The 18,189-nt window shown below is 38.2% G+C and overlaps 2 protein-coding genes across 2 annotated transcripts; one reads left to right on the forward strand and one right to left on the reverse strand.

The window, feature by feature from the left end:
• Positions 1-4,631: 4,631 nt before the first annotated feature.
• On the reverse strand, positions 4,632-8,787 carry dctn5 (dynactin 5). The gene is made up of 6 exons (XM_084744967.1): positions 8,600-8,787; positions 8,347-8,415; positions 8,078-8,196; positions 7,113-7,224; positions 5,215-5,317; positions 4,632-5,071 (listed from the first exon to the last, which is right to left on the reverse strand). The coding sequence occupies exons 1-6, from the start codon at positions 8,645-8,647 to the stop codon at positions 4,974-4,976; spliced, it is 549 nt and encodes a 182-aa protein (XP_084601093.1). The 5' UTR covers positions 8,648-8,787; the 3' UTR covers positions 4,632-4,973.
• A 404-nt stretch (positions 8,788-9,191) lies between these two features.
• On the forward strand, positions 9,192-13,929 carry ndufab1b (NADH:ubiquinone oxidoreductase subunit AB1b). Its single transcript, XM_084744991.1, has 4 exons — positions 9,192-9,395; positions 11,670-11,789; positions 11,893-11,980; positions 13,399-13,929. The coding sequence occupies exons 1-4, from the start codon at positions 9,225-9,227 to the stop codon at positions 13,488-13,490; spliced, it is 471 nt and encodes a 156-aa protein (XP_084601117.1). The 5' UTR covers positions 9,192-9,224; the 3' UTR covers positions 13,491-13,929.
• Positions 13,930-18,189: the final 4,260 nt, after the last annotated feature.

An 18,189-nucleotide genomic window follows, 5' to 3' on the forward strand; every position in this document is an offset into this window, starting at 1 on the left:
GTTAAATCAAAGCTTGTTTGTGGGTGTAACAAGCTCAATTGTTGGAATATGCTCTCATTTAGCATAGGAAGCTAACAAAGTGTAAATGAAAAATTAAAATTTTCAGTTGTCTAGTTATTATATTATATATTATAATTATAAATATTTCCAGTGATGCCCTGCCATAGTAGTGATACAGTAAGTCATGAGTGAGGTGGCTGGGGTGTAACCCCCCACTCAACTTTACCTGTAATAATATCCGCCGTGGCTGACTTGTGGGATGTCAGTGTTTCCTTCTCTTTATCCACATTTTGTTGACTCGTTCACTCCCCTTCCTCTTTTTGACCTGCAAAGTGGGGTTTCTTTTGTTGTATAAAGCATGCCAGTTTTTAACTTCTGTTACATTTTGGTCACAGATTTCATTTTTTGCATTATGGGTTGGCTTTTATATTCATACATGATTTACCGGCTCATCAGTGAAAAGAAAAGAACCAGGCTTAGATTTGTTGATTCTGTCAAAATTAATTCTGTGTTTAGGAGTTTGTTCTTGCATTCAAGTGAAACCACTGAATTAGACTGAAAATGAAAACCTCTTCTTGGGAAAGGGATATTTGATTTGCTGACATAGAGCCTCTGATTACTGTGAAGAATACCAACAAGTAATTCATTGTGAGGCCGTGTCAGTCAATATCTTATCATTAAAAAAAAGAGAAAATAATGTCTTGTTAGTTATGTAACATAGGAAGGATCCATATTTCTTGAATAGGAACTCTCAAAGTCACACTTAGGGTCTGTCATTGTTTAAACTCTGGTGCTCATGGTGGAAAATGGTGTTCGGGGCCAACAGAGAATAGGAGATGGAGTGAATCTTGAGGACTGAACTGATGGCCTGTCCACATGCTCCTCGTTAAATCAGAGGAATGCATTTAGAATATTTTAGTTGTTGTTCTGTCTCCAGACACTTTACTCACTGTTTTGTGTTCAAAACTTCACACTGGCATTGGTAGTGTTAATGGCTAAAACCAAATGCGTTTAGTTACAGATAAGCAGTTCTAACCTCGCTGTGCTGCTGTTGCCTGACAACATGTCAGTTTAAAGGGAAGATGTGAAGTGTGTGCTGACAGGAAAAATTAACTAAAATTCAGACGATCAAAGGAGAGCTTTGTTTTCCCCCAAAGGCTCGACTAACAAGTTGGCTACGAGCAGGATTGTGCCATTTTTCCAATCCCACTGTTCAACCTGCAGCGTTGACTCCCCCCATTGATTAGCCTGGTTGTAATAGAGGGAGCACTTTGTGTTTTTCTTTTCTTCCCCTGAGCCAGTCACCGGCCTTCATCCACATTGTCTCAAAAGGCTGACTCATGCCACATGTCTCTGGAGCCAACACTATTATCAGCTGTTTCTTGATACTTATTTGTTTAAAAAGTAATCAATGGCTAATCTATATACTTAACAATTAATTGTTGGTATGATATATGTGGTTCACATTGTAAAAGAAATAAAACCATTGAGTTGCAATTGGATGGACTATGTTTCATTAAAAAAAAAGAAAATGGAGATTTTGTTTTATTTGGCTGCTTTGTAACATTGGATTTGCTTAATATTTAATTTATAAGGGTTACTTATTAGGATGTCATACACATGCATCTTGACTTGCAGCTCTTGAATTCTTGGAAAAGTAGGGCAAGTTAAATTTGCTCAAGTGATCAGTTAACAGTAAGCGAACAACAAAGCAAACTTTTCCAGTCTAAATAAGGAATCTATGTTTGCACAAATTTTGTGAACTTGAAGAATTTTCACCACAGGTTCCCCTTATAGACTAGATGGATGTGGTTGCAGATGTGTGATATGCAAATGAGGAACAGTAAGTGGGTATAGTGAAATATTGAATATAAAGTTAAAAATAAACACATACAGGAATAATTTGCTCTGTTGTAGTGTATTTTATATTTTGTTTTCTTGAAGGAGGTCCAGAGGCTGAAAATGAATGTATTTTACAATAAAAACAGTAAGTAGAACATTAATTATATTGGCCTTGACTGCATAGGTCATAGATTAGGTGGGACTGCACAGTTAATCAAAGTATTGTCAAAATTGCAATATGACCAAGTGTAATATATTTTTTTGATAAAGGTAATTTGAGACAGAACAACATGATAATTATGTAAGTACTGTGATGCTGCAGAGATCCTCTGGCACTCACATTGTAATGATTTTCTTTTTTTAAAATTATATTGTGCAGCACTATTTGTTGGCACGTACAGGTGGGTGAAAGCAAATTCTTAAATCCTGAATTGGAAATATGGAAGTGTCACTGAGGCAGGTCACTGTGACGGTTAGTCTTTGTCTATGAATAAAGCTCTGCTTTACGCCACTAGGTGGTGCCAGAGGACAGCATGAGGAAAACTAAGTGAGGAAATGTGTGAAAACACTACTGCAAAGTTGCAAAGCTGTTGTTTTTTTTGTTTGGTTGGGGGATTTTTGTGGGGGGGCATTCTTAGTTGGCCAGATGAAAAATTGCCAGATGAAAAATTAACAAGCATAATAACTTACTAGAGAAACACAGTTTACGAAGGAACAAGTACAATCCAGATGACCAGTGCAAAAAACAAAATCCTAGAAAATAATAAGAATTAATAATAATAAAATAATATGTGAAATAACCCAAACCATGCTCTTCACTTAACTTATACCATGTAGTTTTTGTCCCCAAAGCGAAGCAAATCATAACCACAGAATTATCACATGATAAAACATCATTAGTTTGTACAATAAACACAAAGAAGAAACAAGGTGTACGAATCTCATGAAGGTTTCGCAATCAAGGGTTCTCATCTAGACTCATCTTTCAAAGTGACAGATGTCACTATATGATAGTTGGGTTTAGAATGAGGTCAGTGTAGATGCAAAGGGAAAAATGAATCGAAAAAAGTGAAGTGCAAGAACTTGGTGAGAGAACATAACTGATCAAATGACAGTGGGTTCCACAATCAAAGATTCATTTAATCTAAGATTACTTCTAATCTGAGTTTAGCAAAACTAGTTTAAAAATGAATAAATCCAGATTTAAAATTAAGCAGAGCACAATTAAAAACTGATCTCAGTTTAGTAAATTTAAGCTGTTAATGTACACCAAAATAGCGAGTTAATGAAAAATAATATATATAAAATGAAAAATAAATTTGAGTGCCGTTGGGACCTAATAAAAAATCTGAAACTTTCAGCTTTCAGCTGCTCTGTATTACTTAGTAAAAAAAAGTAAACAAAAAGTTACACTGTTGATTAACTAAATAATAATATATAATAAATAAGTCTAGTCTAGTTAGCCAACTCATGATGGCTGGGCAGATAAGATTTAATTTCTCCTTTGAGAAAAACCTGTTGGCCAAATAATTAACTTTTTAAAGTTAATACTGTAAAAGTAACATATTTTTAATTGGAGTTTAATGTTTGTATTAATGTATGTAGTTTCTTAATTTTTAGCTACTTTATAAGTTTGGTGCAAGATTCGTTATGTCAGTCTGACATACCTCCCTTTAAATAGTGTTACTGTAACTTGTTTTACAAATTGTAGATTGGGAATATGCCCAGGCCTGAAATGTGTTTTTGTTTTGATTTATTTATTTTCTCTCTCTCTCTTTTGTTTTAATCCCTGAGAACTGGAAGAAAGCCCCACCACTTTGCAGACACTCACCTCCAGTGCATCTCATCTTCCTCTACCCTGTATATAGTTCCTCTTACAAACCTATAAACACTTGCAATACAACTCACTGTTGGTGGTGTTTGAGCTCATAAATTATAACTGTATAGATCCATAAATCCAGTCTTCTTCCTTCCTGCCCCTGCCTGCTCATCACTGCCACCAACTGACGATCAGCAGAATATGATGAAACCAGTGACAGTAATGTGTATTACGTGCCTGCATGCTCAAGAATGTGCACATTACAAACAAACAGGGATCCACTAGTAAAGTCACTGTTTCATGGGAAACAGCAAAAGAAAGAAGCGAGCCCACATGAGGCAGATTTCATTTGTATTTATTTACCTGCAGTGCTATTTTAGATGTCGGCTCTGTTTTCTGTATGCTCACAGACAATGGCAAAGCACAGAGGGGCTGTCCTGCACACATCGACATATTCAAATTAACATTACAGCTGATCATTAAAAACATAATGAAATAAAAATCCACAGAGTTTTAAATAAGTTTTATGACAAATCACATAAGCCAGTGAAGAACAAAGCAAACAAACGCTCATCCTTCAGCATCAAACATAAAACGACAGAGACTGAAAGGACAGAATTTGACAAACTGTTGATGAGTGTTCTGTTCTGTTGCCAAAATGTGAACTTGAATAATGCATCCTTACACATGACCGTTGGTACTATTGTTTTGGTCCATGGGCGTCATAGAGTATATTACAAGTGGTGTTCCCACATCCTTCAAACACCTCCACCCTTCACCTCCTTCCTCTCAAAGTCCTCCACCTCCTTGTCTTCACCTACAGCTGCAAGTCAGAGAGTGAAGCCAGCCACAACAGAGGTCACTGAGTTTCTCTTCAGCACACTGATCAGACTACAGAAACATTCTTTTCTAGAAAAAAAAAAACATTCAAAACTGAGTCCCAGTGGATTGAGGGTTTTTATCTATGCCTCTTGACAGCATGTCAGACTAGCTGTGATGATAAATATGAGCTTGCCTGAAAGAATTTCTGGGTTTAAACGACTTTAAGACTGCAATTTGGAGCTGCAAACATACAAAACTGCGTCCGCAGCTATCAAATTTTATTCATTATGTGCTTTATACTCAAAAAGTAGAATCATGTAAGGGCTCTTAACAGCACCAAATGTTGTTCTGTGGGCAGAGAAACTCAGGGCCTCTGGGAGCAGAAGGATCAAAGTTGAGATCTCAGAGTCCACTTCAGTCTGATGAGAGACCCTGACCTGGAACTGGCTGGAAAGGGTGTGGATCCTGCCATGGGTTTGGGGGGCAGGACTCAGATCTGGCTGAGAGGCAGGAACTTCTGGTAGTAGCTCTTGGTTACATCAATCATCAGGTCCTGCGTGCACTCTGGGAGTTCTCCTGAAAACAGACCTGAGAGAAAGACGAATGCACATAAAGACGTGACAGTGTAACAGAGAGTGGAAGAGAGCATTGAAAGAGAGGTCTGTGTGTGTGTGTGTGTGTGTGTGTGTGTGTGTGTGTGTGTGTGTGTGTGTGTGTGTGGTATAGCTGACCTGGGCATCCAGAGAAGACAGTGAAAGGCGGCACCACGGTCTCAGGAGGGAGCACGGTGTTATCTAAGATCTTGCAGCAGTCCTTCAGCACACAGCGACGACCCTGGACACAATACACAAAACAAGACTTGGTCAAAATCTAGTACATGGCGGGATCGCAAATGGTTAATGTGTGAAAGTGTGGCCTATAATGTGACTTCCTGGATATTTTTTAAAATTAATTTATTTTTTATTTAGCCTTTATTTAACCAGCTTAGTCACACTGAGATCAGAGATCTCTTTTACTGGGGAGATCTCGCCAAGATAGCAGCAATACAGTAATAGTAAAAGTAATTAACAGACAAACACATAAATTAACAAGACTTAAACATGCTCATATAAAACACAAACCACCAGAATTTTCATCAGAGCTGTATACTTGTTCAAGGTTACTAGGTTTGAATTTGAAGATCAATCTGAAAATGATTCTGTACACGAGGTGCTGAAAACCTAGAAGCTTTCTTTCCCAATTCAGTTCATAGTTTGGGAACAACAAATCACAAAATGTCCTTAGAACAAAGACTATGACTCCCATATTTCCAGTTTAAAAGCGGAAGTAAGAAAATAGTAATTGTGCCCAGAATGATTTTGTAAATAAAAACATGCCCATGACTGAAGTGACGAACACATAAGGGAGACAAGTGGTCATCAGTTAAGATCCTAGATATTTAAAAGTAAATACAAACTCAATTTGTTGACCATTTCTTGCTACAATTTTCTCAGACAGTGCTGATCTGGCTGTTTTAGAAGTGGTACAGAACATGTTTTGTTTTATCTGCATTTAGAACAAGTTGCAGTTGACAAAGCTGTTCTTGTCTCAAAAGCACATTGAAGATACTCAAAGGCTTTAACAGGATTGGGTACAGAGCAGAAGATGACAGTGTCAAATTCTGTCCAAATCTATTAATGTATATAGAAAATAATAATGGGCCCAGAACTAAACCGTGTGGGACCCCCTTATGTACTTGCAATACTCCCAAGGTCGCACCTTCTATTTAACAGCCTGGGTTAAATGCTCATCTGCAGTTTTCTGCAGTGGTTCCAGTAATATTTGATGTTGAAGGGCACTGAAGCAGCCTAAGATATCACATGACATGATTAAGCTGTGTTTGAGTTAAAAAAAAAAAAAGGATTACTAGAATTACTTTTCACTCATATCTGAGATATTTGATTTGAAAGATAACATATTTTATGATATTCTTACCATTTCGGGTGCTTTAACTGTGTGTTCTCCCTCATGCCTCTCGGCACATTGAGAGCTGTTTTCTCTCAGCTTCGCTCTATGCATGCTCTACAATTAATTATATAATTAATTGAGAAAGTAATTTAAAAGCGCACACACAACGGGCAACCACTGTATACTATTACATTTTTAAATTATTACATCATCTGTTGTTTATCATCAAGATGAGTGAAGTCCAGCACCTATCAGTCTCCTTTTTACTTTACATTTCCAATAGATTTTATACTTAAAATAATAATCTGTTTAAGCCAGCCTAGAAACCAACATTAAGACATATCATTATCCACAGGTAACAGGCTTCTCTGTTTACCTTATATTCAGTGTTTTTAAATGGTTAAATCAAGCATGACAAAGATAATTAAATGTAATCTGCTCCTTCTGCGGCAAGACTGGACTTTATCTGTGCTCAAAGCAGCCTGACAGCAGTTTGCTGCTGCACTCGGTTCATATGAACATGACTATCATGTGACTGTTTTGCTGCAGGCGAGAGGAGACAGAGCCTCTTTTTATGTCCTCTCTCACTGGGACAGAACTTTCTCTCTTTCAGCTCTCTTTCCTTTTTCTGTTGATCAGCTTGGTGTGTGTGTGTCTGTGTGAGTGTTTTCATCCTACTCACTATGACACAGTTCTTGCCAATGTGGACATAAGAACCAATCTGTGCTGCGTTGACCACGCAGTCCTCCTCGATGAAGACATGGTCTCCAATGTGCAGGGGAAAGAACGCCACTCTGGAGGGAGAGATGGAGGGTCAGAGAAAAAAAGAGATCAAGTTCATGTATTTGTTTAACTGTGACTTCCTAACACAAAAACAACAACTAGCCAATCAACTGATAAACTGAAAATCAATATGATGCAATTCTGAAAAGCAACTGTTTCTGTATTTATTTGGTTAATTTCTCTGTGAGGACAGTCACATACTGTCTTTAGGTTTTGGACTGGACAAAATAAGCCTATTTCACTATTTTCTCACATTTTCTTGACAAAATTATTAAGAAAATAATCTAATTAACCATCAGTTGAAATCACTATTAATTGCAGCCCTACATCGTGTTAAGTATTGATATAGTACTGGCAATGAGATTTGGTTATTAGAACACTGTAACAGAATTTTAAAATCTGGTCTCAATGCAGCACGAAGTAGGGCTGCAACTAACTATTATTTTCACTGTTGATTAATCTGCTTATTATTTTCTCTATTAATCTATTAATCATTTGCTCTATAAAATGTAAGAAAATGGTAAAAAATGTCAACTAGTTGTTTCAAAAGCCCAAGATGACGGCCTCAAATTTCTTGTTTTGCCCAGAACCCAAAGATATTCAGTTTACTGTCATATCGAAGTAAAGAAACCAGAAAATATTCACGTTAAAAGAAGCTGAAATCAGATTTTTTTTTACTTTTTAAAAAAAATCACTCAAATTAATTAATGAATTATCAAAATAGTTGATGAGTAATTTAATAACTGATTCATTGTTGTAGCTATATATATAATACATAATATATAATATATAATAATATATATAAATAATAAAATTTGGGGAAGCTGCAGTTTGAATACTTGTCACAATAAAATGATACTTTACCCTTTGCTGAACTTTTTAAAAGGTGGTCGAATGACACTCCGGCTCTTCACCACACAGTGTCTGCCCACCCTGACATTAGCCAGGTCGCCTCTGATGATGCAGTCATTCATGACTATAGTCTGCAGTAGAAAACACACACACACAAACACACGCATAATTTAGGCGATATCATAGGCTAGAAATGTTACCAAGACAACAACACACGTGCCCTTACAGAAAGCTGTATAATTCACTGTCAGGCAGGTGTATTTTTGTTTTTTCACACTTACTTTGCCATTGAGGACGATGTTTTGACTCCCGCATAACACTGATTGTCTGCTCACTTTGTTGCCAGAGGCCTGAAATAAAACGACAGAAAGGAGCAATAATTAATAACATAAAGCTGTGTTTCTGTTCATATTTTCTATCTTGGCTGAGCACGAAACATTTCAGTAATCCAACGCCCAACGCCCAGTCCAGCTTCAATTAGCCAAATAGCAAGCAGCTAGCTAGCTAACAACGGCTTAAAACCATAAACATTACCGTCTCAATGTACTCCGCTTTGTTGTACAGTATTTCAGATAACTCCATGGCTGGGAATTTGGTAAAATATGTACGCCAGAGAGGATAATTTAGTAATAATAACTAAAGCATCTATTTGTTTCTGCTCTCTGTTCTGCTGTCAGCTCTCTCAGCCTTCTTTTGCCAACTCTGATGAATCGATGTTCAGACATCATGAGTTAAGTGCTAAATTATCGATTTTGTTAAGACAAATTAATGGAACACTTAATCGGCACTTGCCATATTTGAGTTTTCGTATGACAGTTATGTATGAGGATAAAATTTATAAAATTATTCCGTTTCTTCGGTTCATTTGACTTGGCATTACACAACTACTAATTCCTGATATGATTCTGTGATTGATTGGTCTTCCCTGAGCTAAATTCTAGCTCCTTGGCACTTATGTATTTTAAACTACCAAAGTAAAAGTTTCTGATTGTGCATTTTTTTGGATTGATAGTTTAGTAAAGAACACTACGGGTGCCACAGATAAAATAAAAGACGCAAAATAAACACATCGCTTGTGTTGTACGCATGCGTACAGCGGAGCCCTTGACCCCGTTTCTTCGCATTGCACGCTGGGAGTTACTAGTCACTGTTCTCCGTCATGGCGGCTCGTGTCCTGCAGCAGTGTGTCCGCTCGCTCGCCCGGCCCTCGTTGAGGCTGTCCTCGGGTAACCTGGCAGTCAGAGCCGCTGGCGTCCCGGTAGCAGCTCTCCACCGACCTGTCTCCTTCGCCGCAGACAACCGGAGGACGCGGTGGCTCGGACAGAGCCGGGTGAGTCTCCGGTAACATTGAAGAGTCGTGGCCTTGTGTTCGCTGCTGTGACCTACCGACGCCTTTCAAAACTGTCAGGCTAACCTAGCCCATTAAAAGTTAACGATGACATGAGAGCAGTTTATTTTACCATGAGTTAAAAATCAGTTGGCGTGATATCGTGCCTGTTATGTATGAAACCTTGTAACGTCATATTTTTTGATTACACAACGGCCATGTTTTGCTTGTTGGCTAGCTGGCTGGTTAGTTAGCTAAAGTGGTGAGTTCACTGACACACATTTTTGTCTCACCTGTAAACTAGAGCTACAAACATGCCACCTAACACTACATAGTTCATTCTAATTAATTAACAGCTAATTATTCTGTGCCCTACATGCATGGTGCTGATAAAGCTGCAGTATAGAAGCTTTCTTGCATTGTGTATATTGTTGTTAGCTCAGGTACATCAGTATGTTCAGTGATACTGCTATGTTTCCTACTATAAGGATGATGACAGGTGATGTAAGTCATATATTACTTAAAGTCAGGAACAATATTTAGAGAGAAAGCGGGACAGTTGTATTTATAAAGTGCATTACATTAAATGGAGCCACAACATCAACAACATAAAATAACAGCAATAACAATTTAAGGAGAAATGCAAGAAAATATAAACACCCACCCACCCAAAGACCCCACAAACTCCACATTCAGGACTTGAAATTAGCTTTTTTTTTCACAGTATCCCACAACTGTCCTGATTTTTACTCAGTTGTCCCAGACTTAACAACCATTGTTTTTTGTCACTTCATCATAGTAAATATAGTTTAATAACTTTTTTCAGCAGCTTGCATCACTTCATTGACTCACTCTGATGGTTGTGGAGGTTCTGCTAGTTGTTCATTGCATCTTAGTCGTTGGCTGCAATCAGTTCTCATTATTCCTTTGGTTACCGGCTGATTGGTTTCTTGTTTGTTTCTAACTGTGTTATTAATAAATGCATCACTGCAAACTGCAGTGCAGTTGCACTGATTGGTATGCAGTGATGGATTACACACACACTTTGTCTCAGTAAATCAAAGCACCACAACAGTGTATAAGCATGTGTGTGATCTAGCATAGTGCTTGTGCTAGTGTCATCGTACATTTTTTGACCATTTAAACATTTATTATATGATGATACATAAATGGAATAATTTAATTTGTGATAAGTTTCTCCACTGTCCCAGACCTGGTCCAGTCACTGTACACTTTGTGTCCCTGGTGCTATTTTAATTAATGCTACAGACAAAGAAACACACAGTAACTAATAATCTTCAGCTGGATACAGTTTTGGTTGATCTCAGGAAATCATCAGGTACTTTGTTTTAAAGAGTAAGACCAAAGTTGAAAAAAGCTGCCTCAGTGGATCTGAACTTTGGGTCCAATTAGAAAATCACCACCAAAGAGCTGCAACTAATGAATATTTTCATTATCAATAAATCTGCCAATTCTTTTCATGATACATCAATTAACCATTTAGTGTGTGACATGTCAGAGAAAGTAAAGTGTTGTCCAGAGTCCAAAGTGATGTCTTCAAATTGCTTCTTATGTCCAAAATTCAAAGACCCAAAGCAGCAAATCCTTAAATGTACGAAGCTGGAAATTGATCACGTTTGATGTTTATGTTTGAAAAATGACTGAAACAATTAGTGAGTTCTCAAAAAAGTTGGCAACTAATTTTCATTCAGTCAACCAATTGATAAATCAACTGATCATTGTAGCTCTACACCACCTGATAATCTGGAAGGTTAGAAATGTGTTATGAAACCAAAGGAGATGATTAAGCTTTAAAGATTAAGTTGGTTATTAAATTGGTTTTGTGTTGCAGTAGAACCTAACGAAGTGATGCAAGTTCTGGAGTGCTGTGTTTAGTTGTGCTTGTACATGTAAGAAGATGAAGCCTTACTATTGTTTGTCTGCATAGACCAGAAAATAGGGTGCTTAAGTAGTCTTATTAGAACAGATGTGTTGATAATTTATTTTGAATTAATATGTTGCTACAGTTATTTTTCCATCCTGTTAGCTTGAGATCACCCTCTTCCTTTCTGAATCAGTGCAGTAACACTGTTTAACATGCACTCTTCTGCTACAGCCTGTTAACAGTTTGTGTTCAGAACATTTTGACCCTCAGATGGGAAGTGAGCACAAATAGCTTCACGATAATTCATGAGTTGGCCATCTGTGTATTTCCGTGATCTCTGTCTACCTCGTCATCGCAGCTCCTGACCTTGTCTTCCTCTTCGTCCTCCTCAGATCCCCTCAGTGGGCGTGTTGTGCCGACAGTATGGTGACCTGCCCCCCCTCACCCTAGAGACCATCAAAGACCGTGTCATGTATGTCCTCAAGCTCTACGACAAGATCAACCCTGAGAAGGTGAGAGCCAGCACCAACTACGTATTTGTTTGGAATACTGATATTCAGATCATGATTGTGAAAAGTAACACGCCTAATGTCCGTGTTGTTTTGTGCTCCACAGCTGCAGACATCCTCTCACTTCATGAAAGACCTGGGTCTGGACAGCTTGGACCAGGTGGAGATCATCATGGCCATGGAAGATGAGTTTGGTGAGTGTCTGGTGGCGTGACAGCCTGTGTCTGCAGGTTTCTCTTTTTCACTGAGTTTCTCTCTTTCTTTTGGGGTTTATTTAGCTTTATTTTTGTTTTATTTTGTTTTAATTGGTCCATATCTTAATACAGATGATACTCCTATGAAATTGATGGAGATGCTTTATTTAGGTGATTCATGATACTGCCGCATCGCACACCGCCAGCAGTCAGTTAGTCTACTGAGCTGAGAAAAATAACATCTAGGGGTTAATGTTAGAGGGCTAACTAGTAAAAAATAAAATTGCCTGTGTTTGGAGGATTTTGGATTTAGTCACAATGATGAAGGAATGCCAGCAAACACTGCAGACTAGTGTTTGGTCAATGTAGCACAGTGTGTAACCTTATTTGAGCGGGAATGAGAGGGAAAGATTGTTGGTGAGTGCACACTGAGTAGAGGAAAAGGTGAGCAGTGAAGGTGTCGGTCTGGCAATAAATATACAGTGTAGGTTTGAGTATGTCAGTGAATGAAGGCTGAAGTAAAGCACCTGAGTGTGTTCCCAACTGTGGGAATAGCGTTGCTATGATGATCAACTCCACTTATGTTAAGGAAGTATGGTCTGTGCTTAAGTAGAGTCAAAGTGAACAGTTTTACACAAGTTTTACATGAATACTGTCATGAGAGTATGTAAAAAATAGACACCACCCAAGCCTAAAATCAAGTGTGTTTTCAGCTTTGTGATGTATTTTTCAGAGAAAAGGTTGGAACAGTTCATTCAGTATGAGAGAATAGCTGCAAAAATGAGTTGATTCATTTTTCAACATAAGATTCAACTGCAACTGTTTGATTTGATAAATCAATCATTTGCAGTCTGCAAATCATTGCAGCGTCTGCATTTTCAGTGTTTTCAAAGACGCTAATGATATGAATGTGAACAAGCTAACAGCTGTGATGTAGTCATTTTAATGCCAAAGCTCGCCTCTTAATGTGCAGATGTGTAGAGGCAGATCTTTCTCTGGTGCTGAGTGCTGTGAAGGGAGGCTGACTGTGAGAAACTGTAGTTTGTCACCATTACTGTACAAAAAGTGCACTTACACTTAATTGATAGTGAAAAGGTGTGTTTGGGGGTCAAAAGGCAGGAGACAGAAGAGTAATGGATAGGAACCAAGGATTTAAGAGTATTGAGTATATTTATAAGAGCTGGATTATTCACACAATATTATCAGGTGTATCAATACCATGGTGTCAATAGTTAATTTTTTAAAATATCGCATTTATCTTCAATACTGGTAGTATTGTTGCAGCCTTATATGAGAATTATTTCAGTCCATATGGAAACAGTTGGGTCTTTGTGGTGCATTTAGGTGCAGCTTTTAACAGAAAATGAGAGTTGGTGTGTACAGGATCCTAACTCTGTTTGTGTGTGTCTCTCCTGCAGGCTTTGAGATCCCTGACGCAGAAGCAGAGAAGTTGATGAGTCCTGAGGAGATTGTACAGTATATAGCAGACAAGAAGGACGTTTATGAATAATCTGTTCTACAGCTCACATGCACAGGCAAGTCTCTGTCGGCCATGTTATCTTTCTGCTTCATCGCCGTTTCAAGCACATGTGTGCATTCTGTTATTTTGTTCCTATGTAATCACTCAATATCTCAATATCTCTCCTCCAGAGGTTGATTCCAGCGTGACCCCACAGGAAGTACTTGTGAAACAGATGGGCACCAAACCATTTCCCACTTCCTTCCGTCAGCTCTTCTGTCTGTAGCGGCGCTTGTTGGCTGCCGTGTCTTGTGTTTAACTGTATTTAAATGAACATGTGCTTTGGGAGCTTGGAGATAAAACAAAATGTTGAACAAGGTTATATCACAGGTTTTTTTTTTCTTCTTCTTCCTCCAGCTCCACCTGTGGTTCCGATGTATAATTTCTCACAAATAGCTCAATAAAGACACATACTGTGTAGTTCTGTCTACAGTGTCTGCTGTGATATTCATTCTCATATGACCCAACACCCTATGAACATGTCATTTAACTGTCATAGCTGTGCTTGAGTTCAGAAATAAAGATGTAATTTGGATATGAGAGCCAGAGTACAGCATTTAGTCTGTCACACATTTTCCATCATTCATTTAATTTAAATTTTATTAACTCTATGTTTTATGAAGCTTTTAATGTTCTAATGAGACATGATGTTGAAGTATATGATCTACACAGGGATACGCCACAAAAGACACAATATGATAATATGTGATAGGAATATACAGTATAATTCTACGTAAGAGAAAAAAATGACATTTTGGTTCCAAGAGATTCAGAATCAATCATGAATATTACTGACAGCACTGATCATTTCTGTTTATGCAGATGTCTAAAATGTGCAAATAACATTTACCTGACAGCTGTAATTTACAAGTTATGCTAAGATGTGACAAATTAGCAAAAAACTAGAAATAATGTTCTTTTTTTAAACAGTATGAGACTCTATTAGACCAATTTTAGACTCTTTAAGAAAATCATTAGGTACATAAATACTTTAAACTACAGTATTATTTCCCACTGTTGGTTCCTTATTTGACATTATAAAAGGAAAATTAGGGCCACACCAAGCAGAAATGTTCTGTATACCGAAGTAAAATCATCTCCATTACCCCCCCAATTTAAAAACAGCATGAACCAGATCTGCCAAGTTCAAAATCATAGAGGTAGAGGAGTATTTTGTCTGTGGGTGACTGTACAGACTGATTGTAAAACTGTCAGCAGATAATGTGATTTGATCAAAGAAGTAGGCATCAGTCTATAAGAAGTAGAAATGTGATTTCACTTTAGTTTACAGTGCACCTCTGTTCAAGTCTAATTAAGAAAGTCTCGAGGGTCCAACGGAGGGAAACAATACTTATGTTTTTATTACAGCCCTTGTAATGTAATTTCCCAAAGAAAAGCTCTTCCTCCTTTTTTCTCATGTTACTACCAAATCATTATTTTGACTTTTATTGCAAAATAAAAAAAAAAAAAATGCTCTGACTTTCTCTTTAACACTCCTCCATGATTTAAATGATTACAGATGTTTACATCACATTACAGGTCATTTCTTAAGTAACACAAGAGGACAAATGAAGAGTCCAGGAGACGGCCGCTGAGTCATTGTTAGTCTTTTATTGAGGGTTGTACCCAAGTTTTACAGCTTTGTATGACGGCTGCAGGAGCCAGAGGGTTACAAACAGTAATCAGTATACGAGTACAGCCAACAGAAGACCTACTACCTACTACTCTACACCTTAATACAGATTCTCTTAAGAGCACTAAAATCCAGAAAAATAAGAGAAAAAAAATACAGAACAAACCAAGCAACATAGGAAGGAGAATAAAAAGATTAAATGAAACCAAACAAATAGACAGCATCAGAGGAGACATTCATTATTAGAGCACACTGGAGTTGGTTTTCTATACCTTGTAATATCAGGCGACTTCGTTTTTGTCAATTTTTATACCCATACAAATAAAGATTGTCCTTCAAAAAGTGCAGTTTCCCCCAAAGTTTAAGATAAAATCCTTTGATGACCCGAGGAAGACATTTGAAAATAAAAAGGTACTTCCTGTTTTGTTTGTCAGAGAGGAAGACTTCCTCTCTTTGATTATAGACACTGTACGTTTATATTCTCATATATATATATATATATATTATATATATAGTTTCAACAGTCTCCCAAAGCAATGTGCATAATAGGTTTACAGGTGATCCAACTACACACTGTGGATTGATAGAATCTCTATAAAAAACATTGTAGTTGTGTAAAATTTGCAGTTTCACCGGCCTCACTCCCCTCGGCTTATCGAGGAGGAGACAAGCTGTGAAAATAAAGAAATGGACTTTGCAAATCTTAACCTGTCCTCCTCTCCTGCTACAACTGGCCCGACGGTTGCTAGGTAATAAAGGTTTTTTCAGTTTTTATTATTATTAGTAGTACTAGTAGTACGATTCAACGATGGCACAACATGTTTGAGGAATATTATTGGGAATCCCATCTCAGCTGTGTTTTTTTTTTTTTTTACAAAGTTTTTGGGATTTTTTTTTTAAAGAAAGCAAAAACCCAAGGTGGACATGGAAGCCTGGGTTCAACACTCCACTGCATAGTCTCTCTGAGCGACACCCACCCCTCCCCTTCTGTACTGTAACCTGCCCGCCCCACCCACCCACAAGAACCCACCCGCCCCACCCACATCTTTGTGCTGGTTAGACTAAAGCTTTTCAGGGTTTTGTTTGTGTGTATTCATACTAAATGTAAAATGACAAAAACAGACAGCAGATTCTCACAGTTTTTGTGTTTTTTTCTTTTGTTTGTTTTTTGTGTTTTTTTTTTGTTTGTTTTTTTTGTGTCAAAAAAATAGCCTTAGCGCTTTTGATCGACATTAGGAGCCGTTGGGTGTGTGTTATGGTATAATATAGCATTTGCTCACAGGATAGTTAAGTCAAGAGAAAAACAAAGAGTCACATTATTTTTTTTCTTAAACATTAAAAAGTAGTAGAGTATCACCAGCCAGCTTCCCTCCTCTCCTACCCTCTATCCTTCCTTCCTTCCTTCTTTCCTCCCCTTGTCTGGCCCTGACGGGAAGCTGCTTGGCAGCCCTGGGGATTGTACATTGCTCGTGGTGGTTTTCACTTACTGAAATAGTTTTTCCTCACATCATCCTTTTGCAAATGACTTTTTTTCTTCAAGCATTTAACATTGTCCAGCTTTTTAAATACACGTACACACACATACACGACTGAAAAGAAAAAAAAAAAAAAAAGAATTATCGATCCCTTTCCTTCCCTCTCACCCTCCCTCCTCGATTTGGCATGATAATCTGTTCGAACACACGCGCACACACACCGTTTCTGTACGAGACTGGGGTTTTGCATCTTCCCACAACACACACGCGCACACACTCACAGTAGATTGGACAAGACAGAAACTGAGCGAGATTAAGCTGGAAACCAACACAGTAACATCAACATCAATGAGAGGCGTTTGCTTTACAGACGTTGCTTGTCCCTTCTCTAACAGCAGAGCGATGCGGCCTCCTGAGCTGCTGATCAGGGGTCAGTTTTTGTCCCGCTAATGGTTAAAGTAAGCATACTGAGGAGGGAACAAAACTGCCCCCGGATTAGGGATGGGTATCGTACAAAAGCTTTTTTATACTGGTTCCTGAACAATAGTTTTTTTCGCAATCAAATCCATTTTAACGAAAAGAAAATTACATTATAGTAGAATTATTCACTGAAAAGAAAGAAACTGTGAAAAAACCTGGTGCTAAAAAAACTCAAAATGACCCCTGTCTCTGATTGCAACGTAGTGTTTTTCCTGCGTGTCCTTACAACGTGTAACGTTAGACAGCCGATCACTGTGATCTTAATGGCTTGCTGAGGCTGATGAGATTTATTCTTTAGGTATCGGATGACAAGTCATTTTTCAATACTCTATAGAATTTAAGAAATTTAGTTGGTTCCAAGTTCGACACCCATCCCTACCCCAGATCAGCGTTAAGAGAGAAGCATCGCCAAAATCAGAATGAACGAAGTGTAAAATAATTTCAGCAAGAGCGGAAAGGGAGTCTAGACTATTTTAGAGTTCACTTGCCCCCGGCCTGGACCTCCTGTCAGTTTTGTGTTTTCCTCTCCTGTAGTTAAGCTTAGGAGTTGGAGAGGGAGAGCTGATCCTGGAGCAGAGAGGCAAGTGGAACCCCGTGTCCCTGAAAAGCCAGGAAGAAGAACCAGCCGACACAAGTCACATCCCCCTGCCTGAGTCACTACGGGCCAACAAAGAAGCCTCGCCTTATTTCAGTCAAGCTGCAAACACGAGCATCTCCACAGCAACAGCCATCAATGATCATCATGGCAACCAGGCATGATCAGAACAGAGGCAAAGCTCCTCCCCTTCCACTATCCCTCATGGGACCTTGTCTTGGGAAAAAATATGAACGATAATCAAGGGCAAGAGAAAAATAATTTTTTGCTCCTGTTTGAATTGACCTTTCTTAAGTCCCAACCCATTTCGCTCTGTGCTCCAATAAAAGTTGAGCAAACTTGGTACCTCTGTGAACTTTCTTCTCCAACATAAAGTCACATCTTAAGTCAAATCACATTAGCAAACTGTTAGCTAACTAGCTAGCCAATGATTGTGGTAGATTAGCTAGCTTGCACAACTGTCATTGAAGCACACAGCAAATAGGGGTGGGACTTACGCAGGATCAA

This window comes from Lutjanus erythropterus, chromosome 19 (assembly GCF_056507025.1).
Source record: "Lutjanus erythropterus isolate fLutEry1 chromosome 19, fLutEry1.hap2, whole genome shotgun sequence".
Classification (NCBI taxonomy): domain Eukaryota; kingdom Metazoa; phylum Chordata; class Actinopteri; order Lutjaniformes; family Lutjanidae; genus Lutjanus; species Lutjanus erythropterus.

What these genes read in the sequence shown, in the direction of transcription:
- dctn5 (XM_084744967.1), bottom strand. Translation starts at nt 8,647, where the DNA reads ATGGAGTTATCTGAAATACTGTACAACAAAGCGGAGTACATTGAGACG. An exon ending in TTTAAAAAGTTCAGCAAAGG is followed by an intron (nt 7,225 to 8,077) that starts GTAAAGTATCAT and finishes CTCTCCCTCCAG; the next exon opens with AGTGGCGTTCTTTCCCCTGC. An exon ending in TGTCTTCTCTGGATGCCCAG is followed by an intron (nt 5,072 to 5,214) that starts GTCAGCTATACC and finishes TCTTTCTCTCAG; the next exon opens with GTCTGTTTTCAGGAGAACTC.
- ndufab1b (XM_084744991.1), top strand. Translation starts at nt 9,225, where the DNA reads ATGGCGGCTCGTGTCCTGCAGCAGTGTGTCCGCTCGCTCGCCCGGCCC. An exon ending in GGTGGCTCGGACAGAGCCGG is followed by an intron (nt 9,396 to 11,669) that starts GTGAGTCTCCGG and finishes CGTCCTCCTCAG; the next exon opens with ATCCCCTCAGTGGGCGTGTT. An exon ending in ACAAGATCAACCCTGAGAAG is followed by an intron (nt 11,790 to 11,892) that starts GTGAGAGCCAGC and finishes TGTGCTCCACAG; the next exon opens with CTGCAGACATCCTCTCACTT.